General features: G+C 31.7%; 1 protein-coding gene across 3 annotated transcripts in view; it reads left to right on the top strand.

The window, feature by feature from the left end:
- The window catches only part of LOC140431420 (ATP-binding cassette subfamily C member 4-like), a 116163-nt gene extending 96530 nt beyond the window's left edge, over window positions 1–19633 (top strand). For all 3 annotated transcript variants that reach the window (XM_072519346.1, XM_072519345.1, XM_072519347.1), the window contains 5 exons: window positions 456–686; window positions 6137–6429; window positions 6519–6764; window positions 13554–13714; window positions 19339–19633. In XM_072519346.1, the coding sequence (XP_072375447.1) occupies window positions 456–686; window positions 6137–6429; window positions 6519–6764; window positions 13554–13714; window positions 19339–19618 (1211 nt within the window). In that variant the 3' untranslated portion in view covers window positions 19619–19633. The remainder of the gene's footprint in view (window positions 1–455; window positions 687–6136; window positions 6430–6518; window positions 6765–13553; window positions 13715–19338) is intronic.
- The last annotated feature ends 480 nt before the right edge of the window (window positions 19634–20113 follow it).

Genomic DNA, 20113 nt, shown 5'->3' with positions numbered 1-20113 from the left:
TACAAGGAAGGCAATTACAATGGTATGGTCACGTGATGGGAATGGAGGAGGAGCGGTGGCCAAAGAAAGCCTTAATGTATGTTCCGCCAGAAAAAAGGAAAAGGGGAAGACCACCAAATTTTTGGAAAAGAGAAATTACAAAACAATGCAATCTAGAGACTTAGAAGAGGGAGATTGGAGAGAAAGGAAAAGATGGAGGCTGAAATGCGGGAAGCGGCAATCGCCGTAGGACCCCCGTTATATGATGATGATGATGAAGTAGAATTAGCTTTACGATAAATAATTTTCTAAGTTCTATGTATAATAATCACAGACTCGCGTTTTTTTCTGTCACTTCTAGCTTAATGTGTTAGAGAGAATTCGATCAACTATGACGAACTGAAAGAAGGGTTTGGGACGAACTATATATATGATGTGCACTCTTCAGTTAATACAAGATGTTTAATATTTTTCAGCTAATGCCCCATTACAACTTTTCTTATCCAAATCGTTACTTGGAGTGTTTACGATTAGAAGTGCTGAAGCTGAAGCCATAATATCTGAAACATTCGAGAACCTCTTGGATCAACACACAAGCGTTTGGAGCCTTATTCTAATGTGTAGCGAATATTTTTGTTTATATTTGGACCTAATCATTATTTTATTTTTGGCCGTTGTCACGTTCTTTAATGTTGCAGTAAAAACAGGTAAGGGTGTTTAAATGCAGTCAGCAACTACTGATATCTCTGACCATTTTTCCTTAAACATTTCGATTTTCTGTTTTCTGTTTTGCTGAACTTTTCCGGTTTCTCAGTATTTGATCTTATCTGCGCGGATAGATCATAACCAGCTCCACTGCTGCTTATTATTCTTGGCCCTTTCGTTTATTACTAGATCTTTGTTGTGTTTTGTATACTTACAAGGCACCCCTAAGTTTCGTTCACTAACTGAACACGTACGGGGATGTTTTGGCGAACAATGGGTGGTTTTATTTGGTAGGAAGGGCAAAATATTGTATATTTAAGACATCCCATTATCCTCTTGACTTTACTTATTCGTTGAAAGAAAAGTAGTTTTACAAAAAAATAAGAATATTATTTTGCTTCAATTAGACAATTGAAAAAAATTCTATCAGTATCTGGTGATTTACATTGTTCAAATGAGTTTATTCCCCATTGGATTTTATCCTGATCTACCTTTTCCTTTCTCTCAAAACGGTCCCTACAGCCATAAGTTATGGTCTGCAGTCCAATGTGCTGCCATATGTCTAGTAGTATCAGTTTTGTTTTGGAATCAGGAAAAGAGGATTAATTGACCCCTTTTGGAGTGATGGTGTACTTATTTGAGTCCTTAAAGAAAACTTTATAGCGCTTTAACATTTCTGAAGTCTGTTTTTGATCTTATTTGACTTTGATAATAGTCAGTTAGAGCTTTGCAATAATTGCCCCACTAACATAATCTTTTGGCGAAATTATATTTTTGAATGAATTGAAGTTTTTTTTCAATTCTACCAGGATACTTACAGAGTACCCAATTATCTCCTGGCAATTTTCTTCTTCGACAAGACAACCTCTTGAAATTGTTGGGCAGTCACGTGTAGGTTCAGTAAGTATATGCCTTATCGTCTCTTTTCACTATGCTTAAACAATATTCCAGGTGTGCTTAATATGCTTTTTATTTTATTTTACAAGGGTTAAGATAAGTTTTCTTGATAGACTTATTACCTGTTGTTTCCACACGAGTCGTCGCCACACTGCTTTTATTGTCCCAGGTGTGAATCATGTTTCACTACAAACTGTAGTAATGACTCTTTAATGTTTGTGCTGGCCCAGCTAATGTTACGCATTAGTCTCACAGCAGATGATTAGTTGTATTCTATTTATCCTGCAATATCTTACTAACTATTGTATCTCCCTTGGTGGTAATTGTTCGTGATAATCATATGGAAGCTATGTTGATCTGAAAGTTATCTCCTTCATAAGTCTCTGTTATTTTTATCTTTATCGGCGTTAGATTCGATGATAATATGAATAACATGAACATAATATAAACAGAATAATATTAATATAATGAAAGATTTTATGTCTAAGCCTTCTGATACGAACAGTTCATTCTACCGAAGCTGCAATTGTCTAGAAGGAGACCTTTCCAAATATGTAATATATATATATATATATATATATATATATATATATATATGTAAATACTTTTTTCTTTTCGGGTGTGGCAGTCAATAAAAACAGAGCTTTGCTAAGGCGTACTATTTATTCTGAATCCAAGGTTTCGGTGGTTTTTTGCCACCTTTATCAAGGTCTACAAAGAAAATTACTATGTTGTAACAGTTTGAATGGTGCCAAAAAAAGGCTATAAAAAACTATAAAAAACTTACCCGAATGTAAGATTCGTGGCAGAAACAACAACGTTAAATAACATGATATACTGAAGTTGCAAATAAACTTTAAAAATTACTGTTAAAAAAACACTTTAAAATTAATTTTAATTAATAAACTAATTTTAAAGTGTTTTTTTAACAGTAATTTTTAAAGTTTATTTGCAACTTCAGTATATCATGTTATTTAACGTTGTTGTTTCTGCCACGAATCTTACATTCGGGTAAGTTTTTTATAGTTTTTTATAGCCTTTTTTGGCACCATTCAAACTGTTACAACATAGTAATTTTCTTTGTAGACCTTGATAAAGGTGGCAAAACACCACCGAAAGCTTGGATTCAGAATAAATAGTACGCCTTAGCAAAGCTCTGTTTTTATTGACTACCACACCCAAAAAGAAAAAAGTATTTACATATATTTTTTCCAAACTAGTCAAAAAATTTTGGACTACTTTTTCTTATATATATATATATATATATATATATATATATATATATATATATATATATATATATATATATATATATATATATATATATATATATATATATATATATATGTATATATATAAACGAGGTTCCTACAGCCTCTGCCGCTTCTCGAATTTCGACCGCCATCGTTTTCTGTCCATCCATTCGTCTTCTTTGATGACTCATTATGATCTCTCATTATGTGCTTCTTCTTCTTTATTGTGGTATGTAATTTAAAGATTTTTATGGCCATCTATCTTCATTCATTCGCTTCACGTGACCATACCATACTAGTTATCTCGTTTCAATTCTGTCCACACTGGAATATACAGTATTTGTCCTCCTTCTAATATCTTCATTCCTGAGATGTTCTTTTTTATATACACCATACGCTTTCCCTAGAAAATCCATTTCTACTACTTCTATTCTTTTTCTATCTTTATGCGCGATCTGCCAAACTCTGCCCCATTAGTCATAATAGGCTCTACCAAGGTTCGATAGATTGTCAATTTCGTTTCTTGTCTAATATCTTTAGACCATAGTAGAGAGTTTAGAATGTTTACTTTGGTACACGATGTCTCTTTTGGTAGTGCCTTCTTTAGATATTATAGATCCGAGATATTTATATTCATTACATGTTTTTCTGTTTCTAATTTCTAACTCTGGATCTTCTTCATCATCCCCTATTTTAAGATACTCTGTCTTTGACATATTCATATTTTGACACCATTTTTCATATTCTTTCTTTAGTTTTATAAACATGTAGTCCATGTCGTCTTCATCATTCGCTACGACTACCTGATCATATGCGAAAAATAAAGTTGTTAGACATTTACCACCACCTATGTCTATTCCCATTCCGGCTACTTGTTTCCTTCACTGCTCTACTGATAATTGAATATATATTTTAAATAAGGTCGAAGATAGACAACATCCTTGTTAAAGCCCCTCTGTTATTGGAAATGATTCAGATATAAAGTTTTCTTCTTTAACGACACTTCTTGCATTTTTGTATATATTTGCGATAGCATCCACATACTCTCTACTGAGACCTACTTTCGTCAATGTTTAAAACAGTTTTTTCAAAGGTACTGTATCGTATGCCTTCTCTAAATCTTTAAACAATAGGTGGGTAGATAGATTCCTTGCCTTCCGTTTTTCGATTAAATGCTGCAGAACGAATATACCATCAGAGCACGTTTCGGACAGATTGGAAGCCATCGAGTTATAGGCCTACAGAAGAATATTAAGAATAAGTTGGGTGGATGGAGTCACGGAGATCGAGGTGTTGACAAGAATGGGAAAAGATAAAGAGGTAATAAATACAATTAAAGTAAGAAAACTGCAATATCTGGGACATGTCATGAGGGGCGAGCATTATAACTTGTTGCAATTAATAATGCAAGGAAGAATACAGGGTAAAAGGAGTCGCGGAAGAAGACGCATCTCCTGGTTGAATAATTTGAGAGCTTGGTTTAACTGCACTTCTGCTGACCTCTTTAGAGCAGTGGTGTCGAAAGTGCGAATTGCCATGATGGTTGCCAACCTTCTTAAAGGAGATCGCACGTGAAGAAGAAGAAGCACGATCTTCCTGCACGAAAACCATTTTGTTCTTCTATGTCTTCGTATTCTGATACCTAACAGTTATTCCCCTATAATTAGAGCATTTGCGTTAATTCCCTTTCTTGAAAATTGAGCTGATGTATCCAACATTCCAATCATCAGGGATATTTTGTCCTTTTAAGCATTTGCTAAATAGTTGAACCAACATCTCATGTAATATTTTTGGTCCATACTTTACCAACTCAATTGGGATGTCTCCAGGTCCTGCTGCTTTACCGTTCTTCGATCTTTTGAGGGCATCGCTTAACTCTCCGGCTGTTTTCTCAATTGTATTGAGATATAAATATCAAAATATGTAATATGCCTCGAAATTATTATCATTTAATGCTTTATGTGAGACGAGGGTGAAGACTACAAGGCGCTTAAGTCTCTTGATGCAATCATCAAGAGAAACGTTTACTTCCTCTCACAGGCCATCCACAGCCACATCAACAATCCATTTCATGGTATACTCATTAGCACACCTCACCCACAGATCCCTGCGCTAAACGTTGTTTTATGGAACAGTTATTTCTGAAATTCGTTAGGAGCTTTATTAACTACTTGTTCCGGTTCTTTGAGGACTAGGCCTACTTGACCTATTTAAGTATCACGGTGGTGTCTGTGTACCAGGGCCATATTGCATACTTTTATAAGATTACTATATGATCTAGTCTATTCGTTAGAGGCTTTTTGCTAATTGTGTGGATGGTGTTTCTGTTGCATATGTTTTGAATTGTTTTTAATAAAATCTGACTGTTTGTTAAAACAGTTTTTTTATAGATATATAAGGCAACGTTATGTTTCATGCTTTAGCTGAGAATAAAAACCGCATCATTCTAGGATCATTTAAATCCTGTTCAGATTTATACCGACGACTTCTTTCCAATGTCGTTTCTTGGACCTGGTATTTACTTGGAGACTGTTATCTGATTATACAATAAGGCCGTACGTTATGTCTAACTTCTTACTAAAATTAAAGTTTTAGGAGTCACTAAGGTTCTATATATTATTGTGTTCCTCGTCTGTGCCTAGTATTGATCGACCTACTTTATCTCAACTCTTGCCTAGGCTGAGTAATGATAAGTTTTTCACACGGTTTTGAGTACTGACCAAAGATCGTCTTTTGCCTCACTTATCCGAGCGCTGCTAATATTAATTTTTTATTTTATTTTCAACTATTCATCTTTTTATTTCTATTGGACATATTATATAGTAAGTAAATTTTATTTTTGTTATGTATTTGACTATATTTTTATTTAAAATAAACTTATTTTTATAGAGTCTGGTGTCTACCAGAGCTAACCCGTCGCAGTTTTGTTTTCATTGCTCATGAAATCTCCCATCTGAGTTCACTGTTTTGCATTAGATACTTCAGATTAGCTTGAAATTGTCATATTTATAAAAAAAAAAGAATTTAGACCAATCGAATACCGATCCAGGTCTAATTAAAAATATCTATCATTTACCATTCACGTTCCCCATCTATCTGCGTTTAACCTATGATCGTATAGTATACAGAGTAAAAATAAATTTGAATAGAGCAGGTTGACTTGTCATTATATCATGCTTCGTCGTAAAAAGAAATATAATGTCCTTGTATTCTGTGCTTCTCTTTCTAAAATCTTTTTACTTCATTCGTTTTGAATTATTTTTTTTTACATATTTCGCGAAGTAAAAACACTCGTTTTGTAGATCATATAAACAATGTATACATTGGTTTAGCAGTCACACAGAGCATATTACTCACGGAAACACTACATGTAGGTATAAGAGAAAACATAGAGGTATTATCACAGAACCCTGTGGTAAACAGAGCATTGGAGTATACACAATTGGCGACAGAAAAAGTCAACGAAGCAACATTGGTTCCTAAAAACTGGCCTTATTGTGGAAAAATTGTTTTTAGAAATGTCTACATTAAAGACAACGATGGTCACGGTTCGTTTCTCAAAAATTTAAACATAGTTCTTAAACCGGCAGAAAAGGTATGTTTTTTCTATATACTCGTTGTCATATTTAAAAACTTCAGATATATTTTTATTATGTTATGTGTTACTATATTAATTTTTTTTAGATAGCCGTTGTAAGTAGATTTCCTGAAGAAAAGTGGACTATCGTGAATTGCTTATTACGCTTAGTGCCAGTTGAAGGTCTAGTTCTGCTAGATGACGTCGATACAGGACAAATAAGTTTAAATAAATTAAGATCTACAATATCTGTTATCACCAAAGATCCAATATTATTTTCTTCTTCAATAAGATTTAATTTGGATCCTCTTGACTATGCCAATGACGAAATGATATGGAAGGTTTTAGAAGAGGTGCGTATACTAGAAATAAATAAAACTAAAGATTTTAAGTAATCAGATGATTAAATTTTTTGCTACCATGTCTTCTTTGTCACCGTTTTTATGTACGCATCTTCAGTCTATCCGTCCTGCTCTTAATATAATCATCATCATTATTTTTTCACCGCTTTGTAAAGACGAGATTAGGTACCTAAAACTATTACTTAAACCAATGTTGAGAATTACAATTGTATTTAAATGAGCAATTTAATTTCGAGATCAGCATTCTAAATATTGAGTCTTCAATCTACAATTTTCTCACACACAAAAAAACGTTTTTATTGCTTGTTTTAGTTCTTCCTCGTTTATTGAGTTTTGTGTATTATCTTCCAATATATTGTTTTGTTCTTGGTTAATATCTTGGTTTGTATCCGTTACCAACATTTTTACCTTTTATCTTCCATTTTTATATTTATTTTACTTCTCATTTGATTTATCTTTTAGATATTGTTTCCATGCATTTTTCTTTACTTTTACTTGCGTTTTTATTTCTTCGGACCACCATGCTATCTGTTTCTTTGTTGTGTCCTTTTTACTTCTTCCGCATACTTCCTTAGCTGCATCGATTATTAGGTCATTGTAGTTGTTCCATAGGTTGCTTATATAATTATTGTCGTCTATTTGTTTTATTGTTCTAAGTTTTTCTTTTTTTTTTCACAAATATTTTTTCCTTTTTTTTATTTTGTTGCTTATATGTTTTTACTTACTTACTTACTTAGTCCTAAGTCTTTCTACCGTTAGGTGTAAGGCTGGTGGAGTTAAGTTTTACACTTTTGTCTCCATGCTTTCCGGTCTTGTGTTAGATTTCGTGCACTTTCCCATGTCAATCCTTTCTTCTCAACTTCTTTTCTGATTTCGTCTACCCACCTAACTCTTGGTCTTCCTTGTTTGTTTTTCCCTTGCACTCTCGTTTCAAACACTCGTTTTGTTAATCTTTCATTCGACATTCTACATACCTGCCCGAACCATCTTAGTTGCCTCTCTACTATTTTTTCGTTTATTGGTTCTAGTTTTAGGTTTTGTCTCATTGTTTCGTTTCGTATTTTGTCTGTCCTCTTTCTGTTTGCTATTTTTCTCAGAAACCTCATTTACATAGCATTGACTCGAGATTTTTGTCTCCCAGTCAATGTCCATGACTCGCTATTATACATGATTGTAGGTCTAACTACTGATTTAACGACTGCCGTTTTTACCTTCTTCGGTATTTCTTTTTTCCCCAAAAATGTTGTTTTCATAGTGTTAAATAAGCTTCCTGTTCATCCCATTCTCTCATTTATTTCCATGTCTTGTTTACCGTTTGATTCAATTATTTCTCCTAGGTATTTAAAATGTTCCACTTGTTCTAGTTGTTTTCCATTTAATTGTATTACGTGCGTCTTTCTCTTATTTGGTATTATCATTGTTTTTGTTTTCTTTGTATTTATTTTCATATTTATGTTTGACATTTCTTCTTCTAGGATTCCAATGTTGTTCTGTAGGTCTTCTCTGTTTTCTGCTATCAAAACCATGTCGTCTGCAAATATAAGCTGTTATAGTTGAGTCTGTTTCATTTGCCAGTATCCTAATGTTAGTTTTCTCATTCTTCTCTTAACTTTCTTTATTGCTTTATTTAGTATTACTGAGAACAGCAGTGGGCTCAACACGCATCTCTGTTTGACGCCTTGACTTGTAGTTAATTCTTCGGATTCCTCGTTGTTGGTTCTCACCGTATTTGTACTATTACGTATATGTCCTCCATACGTCCTTTCTTTGTATTCTGTCAAACGCCTTTTCCAGATCAATAAAGCATATATGTATTTCTCTATTTTTATTGATTACTTTTTCACTTACTTGTATTATTGTGAATATGTGGTCTTGCGTGCTTCTTTTCTTCCTGAATCCACATTGTGTATCTTCCATAGTTGGTTCTATTTGGGTTTTTATTCTTGTTTCTATTATTCTTGCGAATACATTCCCAGGAATACTTGATATAGTAATACCTCGGTAATTATTACAGTTTCTTTTGTCGCCCTTTTTGTGTATTGGTAGTGTAATGTCTTTCTTCCAGTCCCGTGGTAGTTCTGCTCTCTTTATGATATTATTCATTAGTTCTTTCATGCTGTCCACTCCCTCTATTCCCATGAATTTTATCATTTCCGGGGTGGTATGATCCTTGCCTGGTGATTTGCTTAATTTAACTCTTTCAATTGCCTTTTCTAGTTCCTCTGTTGTTATGGGTTCTACTTTTTGTTCTTTATTTATTTCTTGTATCTCCACTATGTTGTCTACGTTTGTACGAGTTAGCTCTTTGAAATGTTCTCTCTATCTTTCCATGATTAAGTTTTCTTCTGTTATTACCTTTCCATTCTTGTCTTTTATATTCGGCATCATGTGTTCTTTCTTTTGTCTGAGCTGTTTTAATGCGCCATAGAAGAGTTTTTGATTTTCTCTATAACTATTTGTCATTTTTGTCCAAACTTTTCCCATGACCTTTCTTTTTCTACTTTGACAGCTATTTTAACCTCTTTTCTTTATTCTTTATATGCCTCATAATCTTCAGGGCGCTTTATACTTAGATATTTATACTCTTCCATTTTTCTTTTTTGTTCTTTACTTTCCTTCGTATTTCGTCCGTCCACCATTCAGTTCTCCTCATGCTATTATTTGCTATTTTTGTCTTCCCGCAAGTTTCTTTGGCAGCTATGATTAAGTTGGTCGTAAGATTTTCCCACTTTTCTTCTATACTTGCAGTTTTTGCCCTACCTTTCAAAATATTGTCTAATTTTCCTTGGAATATCTTTTTATATCTTTTTTCTTTTAATTTGTAGCTTTTTACTTTTTCATTTACTACCTTTCTCCTCTTTTATTTTTTTTCTTTTGCTGTTCTCATTCTCATTATTACTAGATAATGATCACTGCCAATCTCTGAGCCTCTTTTCACTTGCGTGTCTTGTACTCTCTTCCATTTGTTGCTACTTACCAAAAAGTAATCTATGATTGATTTTTCATTTCTGCTTTCTTGTACTCTCGTGTATTTATGTACTTTTTTATGTTTAAATTTTGTATTTGTTAGACAAATTTATTCTCCATACTTATTTCTATTATTCTTTCATCATTTTTGTTTAGTATTTCTTCTTGCTCTTTTCCCATGCACTCCTCAATTCCATTGTTATTATTTCCGACTCTACCGTTTAGATCTCCCATTACAATTATATTTTCTTCCGCATTGTCAATTTGCATTTGGAGCTCCTCGAAAAATTTATCCTTCTCTTCCTTTTTTGCATCTTCATTTACTCCGTAGGCTGTTGTTATTGTTCATAGTTCCTCGTCTATCAGTTTCATTTTCAGCGATAATATTCTCTGGTTAACATATGTTTCTTCTATAATGTATTGTAGTCTATTCGGTGCAATTATTATCCCTACGCGTTCTTTTGCTCTCTCCTTTGCATCAGCTTCTACCCAAAATAACCAATATCGTTTGTGTATCTTCTTAAAACCTCTTCCTTTCATTTATGTTTCCGTTATTCCTAATATTTTTATTTTTTGTCTGATCATTTGTTCTACAAGTTCTACCTCTTTTCATTGATGCTTCTTACGTTCCATGTTTCCATTTTTATCTCTCCTTTTTTCTGCGGTGTATCTTTCATCTTCTTCCTATTTTCATCCTTGTTCACCTTTGCATCGTGCTTTTTCCTATCGTTATTCCTATTCGTCGCCCTGGTCGTCATTGTCAGATCCTTTCCGTTGCTTTGGTCGTTATCAATATTCCTCTTGTGGGTGTAGTTTTCTAGTTTTTTGGATGTTTTTCCAGTTCCTTTTTTATTTTGTTCCATCTCCATTCTTCTTGGTTTACTAACACCTTGTTGTAACCAATTTTGACGTCTTTGCCTTTTTCTTTTTCGTTTTTTTGCAAAATTTCTTAGGTGTTTCTGCTTTCCTTTCTCTTCTCTAGTTATCATTGATGAATACTTTCTCTCTTACGACGTTTTTTAGTTTATATTTTTTTGCTATGATCTCGTGTTTTCCTCTTCATTTCTTAGTTCTATTACGCATGTATGCTCGCCTATTTTTGTACTGTTGTAGGTGTAATATCAATTTGAAGATGTTTATTAAAAAGTCCTTTTATTCTTTCTTTTAGGCTGCATTTGTATCCATTTTTAGACCATTCATTACAATGTTGTTTTTTCTTCTATTTTTTTCGAATATTTCGACTGCTTTTTTCATTTCTTGTAACTCTCTTCTTATTTCTGAATTCTCTTATCTTATATCCTGATTTTCTTTTTTTCATTGTTCGTTTTCTACTGTCAGTTTTAGTAGAGCTTCGTTTGTTTTGTTTTGTTGGTCTTTAATTTCTCTTATTTCAGTTTTTATTTCTTTCTGTTCTTGCTTCATATCTTTTTGAGTTGTGTTCATTTCTTTCATCATTATTACTAACTGGTCTAATTTCTCAGATTCAGTTGTTTGGCGTTTTGTAGGAGTTCTTGGTGTTTTTTTGCTGTTTACAAAAAAATCTATATTTTCTCCTTTTATTTTTCTCCCTTTATCTGTAGAGTATTCGTCGCTATCCATTCTTACAATATTTTCCTTGGACTTTTCTTGTTATTTCGCTGTTTATCTCCTTCCATGTCCTACACCGCGAAAAGAGTCGTCGACCAGTCAACCCGTCGAATTTCCTACCCTTATCGGTGTTTATATGTGGGTCACTTCTACCGAGTTACTTTTCGTTGTAAGTCCCGTTTTCCGAGTTTTCTTACAGCCGAGAATTAAAACGATATTTATTCACCAACGCCACTTTGCCGTCGATTTTAGTGTGTGGTCACCTTTATTGTAGCGAACCGTAATTACTGTTTGGCAGAAAAACGTTACTTACAATATAAAAAGTTTATATGTTAAAGTTGATAATACTAAAAAACTTTTACTTTAACTTTAAACAATAATTTAAGGATTTGAAACTTTTCTCTTAATTATATGAATTGAATTATATTTCTGAACCGCCTTCGTCTCCAACTCTTCTTTACATCTATCGGTATAGCGTCTACCAGATTTTTGATTTAAATCTAAAGTGTACATACCCAAATTCACAATTTTTCCGAGAGATCACTTTTAAACCTATTTGCTTGTAACAGGTGACCATACACCATCTCTATATGTTTTTATTGTCTCTTTAATATCTGGTTTTTCCTTGTCTGTACACGTCTTTGTCTTTTTCTCTTTTATTTCGTCCCGTATCTTTGTTACTATTTCAAGTTCTCTGTGTTCTTTTGTATTCATTACTTTTTTTCTATCATTGCTTTTAACTAGTATATAGTCAATTATGGATTTTTCATTCCGACTCTTTACTTCTCTAGTATATTGTATATAAGTGTGTTAATTATTGTCATATTGTTTAAATTGCAAAATTCTAGCAAAATCCTTCTATTGTTATTTCTAGTCATTTCTCCATATGGTCCTATATGTATATTTTGTGTTTTATTCCTACCCTACTGTTGAAATCCCCTGCAATGTATATTTCTCTTCTTGCGGCTTCTGTTGGAAACGTTAATTCTTCCCAAAATGTATCTTTGTTTTGTGCGCTATCATCTTCGTTAGATCCATATACTGCTATAATAGTTTTATTACGGCTACACTCATTATCTCTCATTTCTGATAGTAATATTCTTCCTGACCATACGTTCCAGAAGTAAATCTGTTTTCAAGTCTTTTATGTATTATACAACCTACACCTGCAGCTGCTTTTTTATCATCTGATACTCCGCTATATATGAGGTCTCCCAATAAGAATGTCCTGATGTTATTTTTTAAACGAAAACGGTAAAAATTGTTGTAAATTAAAAAAAAAATTATTGCAAAATATAATATGTAGATAACAATAATTATGTTCCGAATAACACATCATTCAAATGTCCACCGCGACTACGTTTGCAGGAGCGAATTCGATGAACCCAATTTTCGGTCACTCTATGCAAAATATCCGCATTATTCTCACAAATGGTGTGCTCTATGTTCCTCTTCAAATCCTCAATAGATTGTGGTTTGTTCACATAGACCAATGACTTAACATAGTCCCATAAAAAATAATCCAACGGTGTTAAATCGAAGCTTCTTGGAGGCCAAGCATCTGTTCGAAGTTGCTGAATTCTCATGGGATCTCTGGCATCAAGAGAAATCAATGTTACTCAGTGTTAATTGTTCTTAAAACTATTCTCTGTTTTAAATCCACTGTTCTCCGAAAACACTTATTACAATTAAAACATTATATTTATATATTTTTAACCTATACATGATCTTGAATATTTATCATCTCATGGTATTTTTAAAATAAAAATTTATTTTATTTTCGATCTGTTTTAGAATCATAACAATATATATATATATATATATATATATATATATATATATATATATATATATATATATATATAGATATTACGTATCTGAATTTTCGTTTTTTTTATATATTATTTAAGTTGGTTTAACCACGTTTACTTCACTTAATAAATAAATCCACAGAAAAACGTGACATTATCATACATTCTCTCTTTGTTTTGTTAATTATTTGTTTAATTTATTATTTTCCCATTTTTTATATTAGATTAATATTCATTTTTTATATTAGATTAATATTCACAGTCTGTCCTGCTGTTTAATAACCAGATCGGATATTACCTCTAGGAATTTTATTTTTTTAATGTAGTAATTTTAATGGGCATGCATTTTGTACTTGAAATCTCAATATTAATCATCCATAATACTATTAATTATTCATATACATATGTTTGCTAGGTTGGATTGAAAACAAGTATTCAAAGTTTGTCCCAACCAATCGTTGACGGACAGTCCAATTTTAGTGGCGGTCAGAAACAACTATTATGTTTAGCACGAGCTATATTAAAGAATAGTAAGGTAATAATTGTTGAAAACAATCCCTGTGATATTGATTCCAAGTAAGTATCTTTATAATGTTTTCTTCTAAAGCCTGCTAATATCTGTAATTATACCGATGATTTTTAACTGATGTTTAGAAGTTCGAGTTGTATTTTAACGTATATCTCCTAGTAGCAGCACGTAAAAATGAACTTGTTCACAGAGCACTCCTTAACATAGCGATCCTGGCCATAAATGACAACGTAAATACGTGCGGGGTAATATTGTATTTTGATGCAAAGTGAATTGTTAAAATCGTGCAATGATCCTAAAAATAAACTCTGAAACTTACTAAATTATACTGAATCATATTCCTAGATCAAATGTTCCTGAAGGTTATAGCCTACGTACGGTTTTCCTAGTATGGTATATTTTAAGAGGAACACCATTACAGATTACAGGATAGAAAAATCAGTGACAGGACACTTAAATATTAAAAATGTAATATATAAGGACATGTAGCTAATAAATACGTTTACAAAAAAACAGAGAACAACTTGACTGATTAAAAGAAATAAAGTGGAAAGAACAAAGGGCAAAAAACTAGTTCAAGGCTACAAATTCTGGGATCCAGGCAAAGAAAGACTAAAACCGTAGTAACTATAATTACTATAAGGTAAGTGAAAGATAACTTGGTCGAAAATATAAGAACAAGTGATAGAACAAGTTTGAAGAGAATAAAAGGAAAGGAATATTCTGAAGAATATAGTGAAGCTATTTTCTTGTGGCATTTTAAAGTAATTACCATTTTATTGGAAATAAGCCACAATTGAAGGTTAAACTAAGTTTATTGATGTTTCAATTTTCACTTCGGAAATCGAGAATGATAATAAACAATAAAATTACTTTATCCTTCAATTGTGGCTTATTCCCAATAAAATAGTAAATACTTTAAAAGGAAAAGAAAGGGCAATTTTACATATCTGAGACATTAGTAAAAATTAGTTTGTTGTATGAATTTGAGGATTGCGACTAACAAAAAAATTAAAAAAAATAGAAGCTGTTGAAATAGATGCATTGACAGGATCACTTAAGATTTTAAGAAAAGGCAGAGTCAGAAATGACACAATTAAAGAAATGATATGTATTGAAGCAGCCATTACTGATGATAGCCAAAAAAAAAACTGTTCGTGGTTTGAACACATTCAAAACAAGTATGTCAAAAACAAAAACATCTAAGCAAGTAATAAACTGGAAACAGACAGAATTTCGGAAAAGAGGCGGGCCAAAGATTAGATAGAACCAAAATGTGACTCATCAGTGCCAGGAACCTACAGGAATTAATCTGGGAAGAAAGAAAAAGGGCATATAAGACATCAGATAACGCCTAAAGACGTTTTAAACCGGGGCATATATATATATATATATATATATATATATATATATATATATATATATATATATATATATATATATATATATATATATATATATATATAAATTGGTTGTTGATAATAGCTGACTCCAGTTCTCAAGTTTAAATTCAAAACTGTTTTGGAAACATTAGAGGGAAAATGCTCCAGAACCAAAAAGACTGACAAAAATTCTGAAAGTTAGATAAATGTTAACTAAATGGTGAAATAGTATCTGTACCTGCTTTTTTAGGTCTTGGCCTGCTTAACAGCGTTCTTCGATTCTGCCTGTCGAATACTTTATTTTGCCACTGACAGATGTTTATGGTTTTAGGAACTTTCTCTACATAGTCTATCCAATTTTTACGGGGTCTTCCCCTTGTCCTATTTCCTGAAGGGGTTTCCATTATCTGGATTACTTTTACAGCTTGATTATCTGGCATTCTTTTTAAGTGGCCAAGCCAGTTTAGTCTTTGTGACTTTACAAATCTAACCATATCTGCGTTCTGCAATAATTCATCCAACTCATCATTATCAGAGTCATTAACACGTTAGCAGATGAGTTGTGGTTCATCATTAAGCTTCAGCAGCTCGGATAGTCTAATCAATGACCGCGATCCACTGATCTCGATTTTCACTGACCGCGATCATCTGTTACATGTACTGCCTCAGACGACTGCTTATTGAGAAGCTTGTTTTTCCTGCTCATAGTACATTTTTATTCTCCACGAACTTACAATGCGTTGATCCAAATACCTTTCTCAATGTTTTTCTCTCAAATATTCTCAACTGATTTTTGATTAGTGATTGATCTCACTGATTAGTGATTGAAAGGGTCCACGTTTCACATCTATATGGAACCACTGGTCTAATGACTGTTTTGTATATTTTAAGCTTAGACTTACGTTTCAATAATTTACTTTTTATTAAGTCTTGTATGCATAACAGCACTTATTACCGCTAAGAATCCGTGCTTGTAATTCTTGAGAATGATGTACTAACTATACATCTATAAAGCTAGGTAATTCCTTCACGGAATAGCAGGGAAAAGCCAAGAAAAACCAGGTAAAGGACGATTAGGCAAGACATATTTGAAAGGGATTAATATTTGTATGGAAATAACTAAGTAAGCGGGTTAATGTATTGCCTGCTTAGACTATAAAATATTACAGTAAAGGACTTCTTTTGTAAAGACTATATTTACAAATTGTTCTTAAGAAATGTTTCACAACCATTATGTTATAAATTGCCTAGAATTCGAACTTACAAGTTGGAGATTTTGTAGATTAATTATTTGGTTATGTATGATGACTAGACTTCGGCAAATATGCAAATAAAAATGTAGAAAATATGCGCATAAATATGCACGTGTTTACCCGAAAATATGCAAATATTTTACAAAATATGCATACAAATAAATAAAAAAATCGTAAAATAGTAACAATTTTATTTAAAAAAAAAAGTGTACATAACTAAATATTTCCTACTATTCATTAAGATTTACATTTATTTTAAGTAACTACATCATTTTTAAGTATGAATAAACTTATTTAGAATTATGGTAACAATAAATGACCAAGTGGTGTTCAAAATTTTCTAACAAAAACTTGTGGCTTCTGTCTGAGTACATATATTTATATATGGAAAAACTTCGTTCAACATCAACTGATGTAACGGGAGCATTTTTCAAACTAACCAAAACATTTGGTTCTAAATTAATTGTTTCCGAAATATTTCCAGCTAGAACACTGACTACTTCAGAAGGAATATGGTAACCTTTATTTTTTTCCATAGTAGCTTCAAATTTTTTTAAAATATCTTTTCCAATATTACCTCTAACGTTCCGACAACATGACGCAAATTCTTTTATTAATGCTGTACTTTCGAACAATGACAGTTTTGGTGATTCTAACTGAGTAATTGTTTTTTGAACAAAACTAAAATTTGATTTTATAAATGAAAGTTCTTGTTGAAGCAAGTTACTCTGAAAAGTTTGTTTAGAGTCCAAAAGAGATTGGGAACTTTCATCTGTTAACGTATCAATTATGTTCTTTATTTTAACAAAATGATCTGCATAAAAATTAGCTGCTTCTAACCATGTTCCCCATCGCGTTAAAATAGGTTGTGGTGGAAGAGGAATGTTAGGTAGTATTTCTTTATAAAGTTGAATTCTTATAGGAGATTTAAGAAATACTTTTTTGACACTGGATATCATGGTATTTACAAGAGGAAACTTTTTTCGTATTTCCTCTGCAACTCTGTTTAATCCATGCGCTACACAAGTAACATGTATTAAATCTGGGAAAAATATTTTTAAATTTTGTCCTGCTTTCATCATATAAGGAGCAGAATCCGATAAAATAAGCAGTAATTTATTAGAAGGAATAGTTGTCGGAAGAAAAAAAGTTGCTAATGTTTGTTGTATAAAACGCGAAATTGTTAAAGCATTTGTTTTCTCAAGTTACTGGCATGAAATAAGATGAGATTTTGGTAGGGTATCTTCTTTAAGAACACCAATCAATAAATGAGCAATATACTTTCCTGAGGAATTAGTGGTTCCGTCTACAGATATGTAAAAATAATTATCTGCAATTTCTTCCTTAATATTAATTAACACCGACGAGTATAGCCCGTTCACATTATTTCTTCTTAGAGACCGATCACTTGGAACATTAAGTTTGCAATATTTTTGTAGAAACGAACTAAAATTTACATTTGCTAATTTTGAAAGCGGTATGTTTGCAGACACTAATGCGCGACACAAGTCTTCATTAAAAGTTTCTTGCTCATCTAATTTTTTTGAAGTAGATTGGAAACGTTTAGCCATTGAAGTTTGATGTTTTCCTCCTATTTTTCCTTTTTTTGCAATGTGTGAAGCAGTTCTCACATGTTGGTCTATCTGAAATTTCTTCTCACATGCTATCTATAAATAGAAATAAAAACCTTTATTTTAACCCAACCTTCAAAATATAAAAATATACAAGGTGTTTTTGGTTAATCAAATAACTGGTTTGGAAAAAAAAACACTCGCTAAGTGTTTTAAATGCAGTAATAATCCACAAATTAGTTTTTGTTACTAACCATTAGTACATCATATAACTTATTTTAAAATTCAACAAAAGTTTTTTTTTTGTTAATTCAATTACAATAAAAATAATTGTGTTTTAGAATAGCTGACTTCATAAAAAAAATAAAGGTGAAAAATTTTTCTAAATACACACCATTGTATTGTACCATGGACAATTTTTTCTCACTAAAGGAAGCTATTTTTCATTAAACAACCTACGAGTACTAAATTTCAAGTAAATACGTTTATTGGTTTTAAAGTTATTGTTGTTATTAACTAAAAGAATTTAATTTTTTTTAATTTTAACACCCTGTATCTCGAAAAGTAAATAAGTTTGACCCCTCATTAACTATATCGTTTTGTTCAATTTTTCGAGAAGTACCTACAGTCAAACGTTGTAAGTGTCATTTGGAAACACCCTGTATGTATGAAATATTAGATATTTAATAGAAAATATTAGATACTTACAATTTTGCCACAGACTGAACAGTAGATTTTTCCCATATCCATAGACAGCTCTTTATAAAGTTTAATCCAAATTGAAGCACTGGTTGTTTTAGGCATTATAAAATCACAATCTTCCTTTTTGTTACGCACAACGAGTGTTTACACTTTGAATATCAAAACAAAAATGATTTACAAATCTGAGCATCGAATTAGAAATATTTAGGTACCTAATTCAATAAACTGGGAGATTTTGGAAAATCCCTAAATTAGGAACAAAACTATTAGCCGTTTACCTGCTGTTAAGATACAATAAATTGTAGATAGATTTGGGGATTAGATCATAAAATGCAAATGAGCGAACCCTTAGCGATTATCCAATAACTGAATGCCTCAGTAACCGAGACTTTCTAAGAATGTTGAGGGCTACTTAAATTGATCTTCTTTGAAATTGTAAATGTTTTGTACCTGTAGAGATTACGTACTTAGATCATTTCTTGATTAAAATGACTACAAAATTTTATACAAGAATTGAAATAAATTGGTATGTTTAAAAATTTTCAAATACAGTATAAAAATCTGAACTTTTATGCACTTTATGCAAACTTTTATACAAATATGCCAAAATATAAAATATTTGCATTAAATATGCACAATATGCAAAATATGCAATATGCATATTTGCCGAAGTCTAATGATGACACTGTAAATTTATCTCAAAAACTATATCTTTCTAACAAAATATTTGTAATGTAAAATTTAATTCTTATTATTGCTCAAGCATTATCATGAAAAAAATACTTCAAGAAAAATTCAAGAATTCTACGGTTATTACAATAGCAAATAATATAAGTACGATTATGGACAACGACAAGATTTTAGTTATCGAAGATGGTAAAGAAGTAGAATACGCACATGCACATGAACTGCTTAAAAATACGAATGGATATCTGTCCAGGATTGTAAGAGAAGTTGGACCTACCGAGGAAAAAAATTTAAAGAGAATAGCAAAAGAAAATTTTGACTTAAGGAACCTTGAAATTGAGTTTAAGTTTGAATAAAATGTAAAAAATAAATCTTAGTTTTTATTTAGATAATTATTATAATACCTTAAACATGCTGTATTATTCATTTAAAAATACTAAATTAATTAGCAACTATGTCAATAATAAGAACAATATACTTTTTAGTCTGTATGGTTTGAAAGGTGTAATGACAAAAAAAAACTTGAAAAAAGTACGCAAATACTCTCATACAAGGCATATATGGAACCATAAAAAAATCGCAATTAGGAGGTTGTAAAATAAATATTTCATCGATTGTAAGGTTATCCACTTCAATATAATAATATAAATACAAATGTAACCTAATCTTACTTTTAGACTGCAAGCATATGAGACATTTTTAAGGGGTTATTTGACCCAGCATAAATCACATATAAATCAATAGTACAATGTGTAATATCAACTTGTCAATTTTTATCGGTACACATGTAAGGTAAACTTACCACTCAAGGGGGGTATTTTGGTCAAACATATTTGTAAGACATTTATAAC

The sequence above is a fragment of the Diabrotica undecimpunctata genome, unplaced genomic scaffold, assembly GCF_040954645.1.
Source record: "Diabrotica undecimpunctata isolate CICGRU unplaced genomic scaffold, icDiaUnde3 ctg00000716.1, whole genome shotgun sequence".
NCBI lineage: Eukaryota > Metazoa > Arthropoda > Insecta > Coleoptera > Chrysomelidae > Diabrotica > Diabrotica undecimpunctata.
The sequence above is the reverse complement of the archived record's forward strand: the minus strand, read 5'-3'. Positions and strand labels throughout refer to the sequence as shown.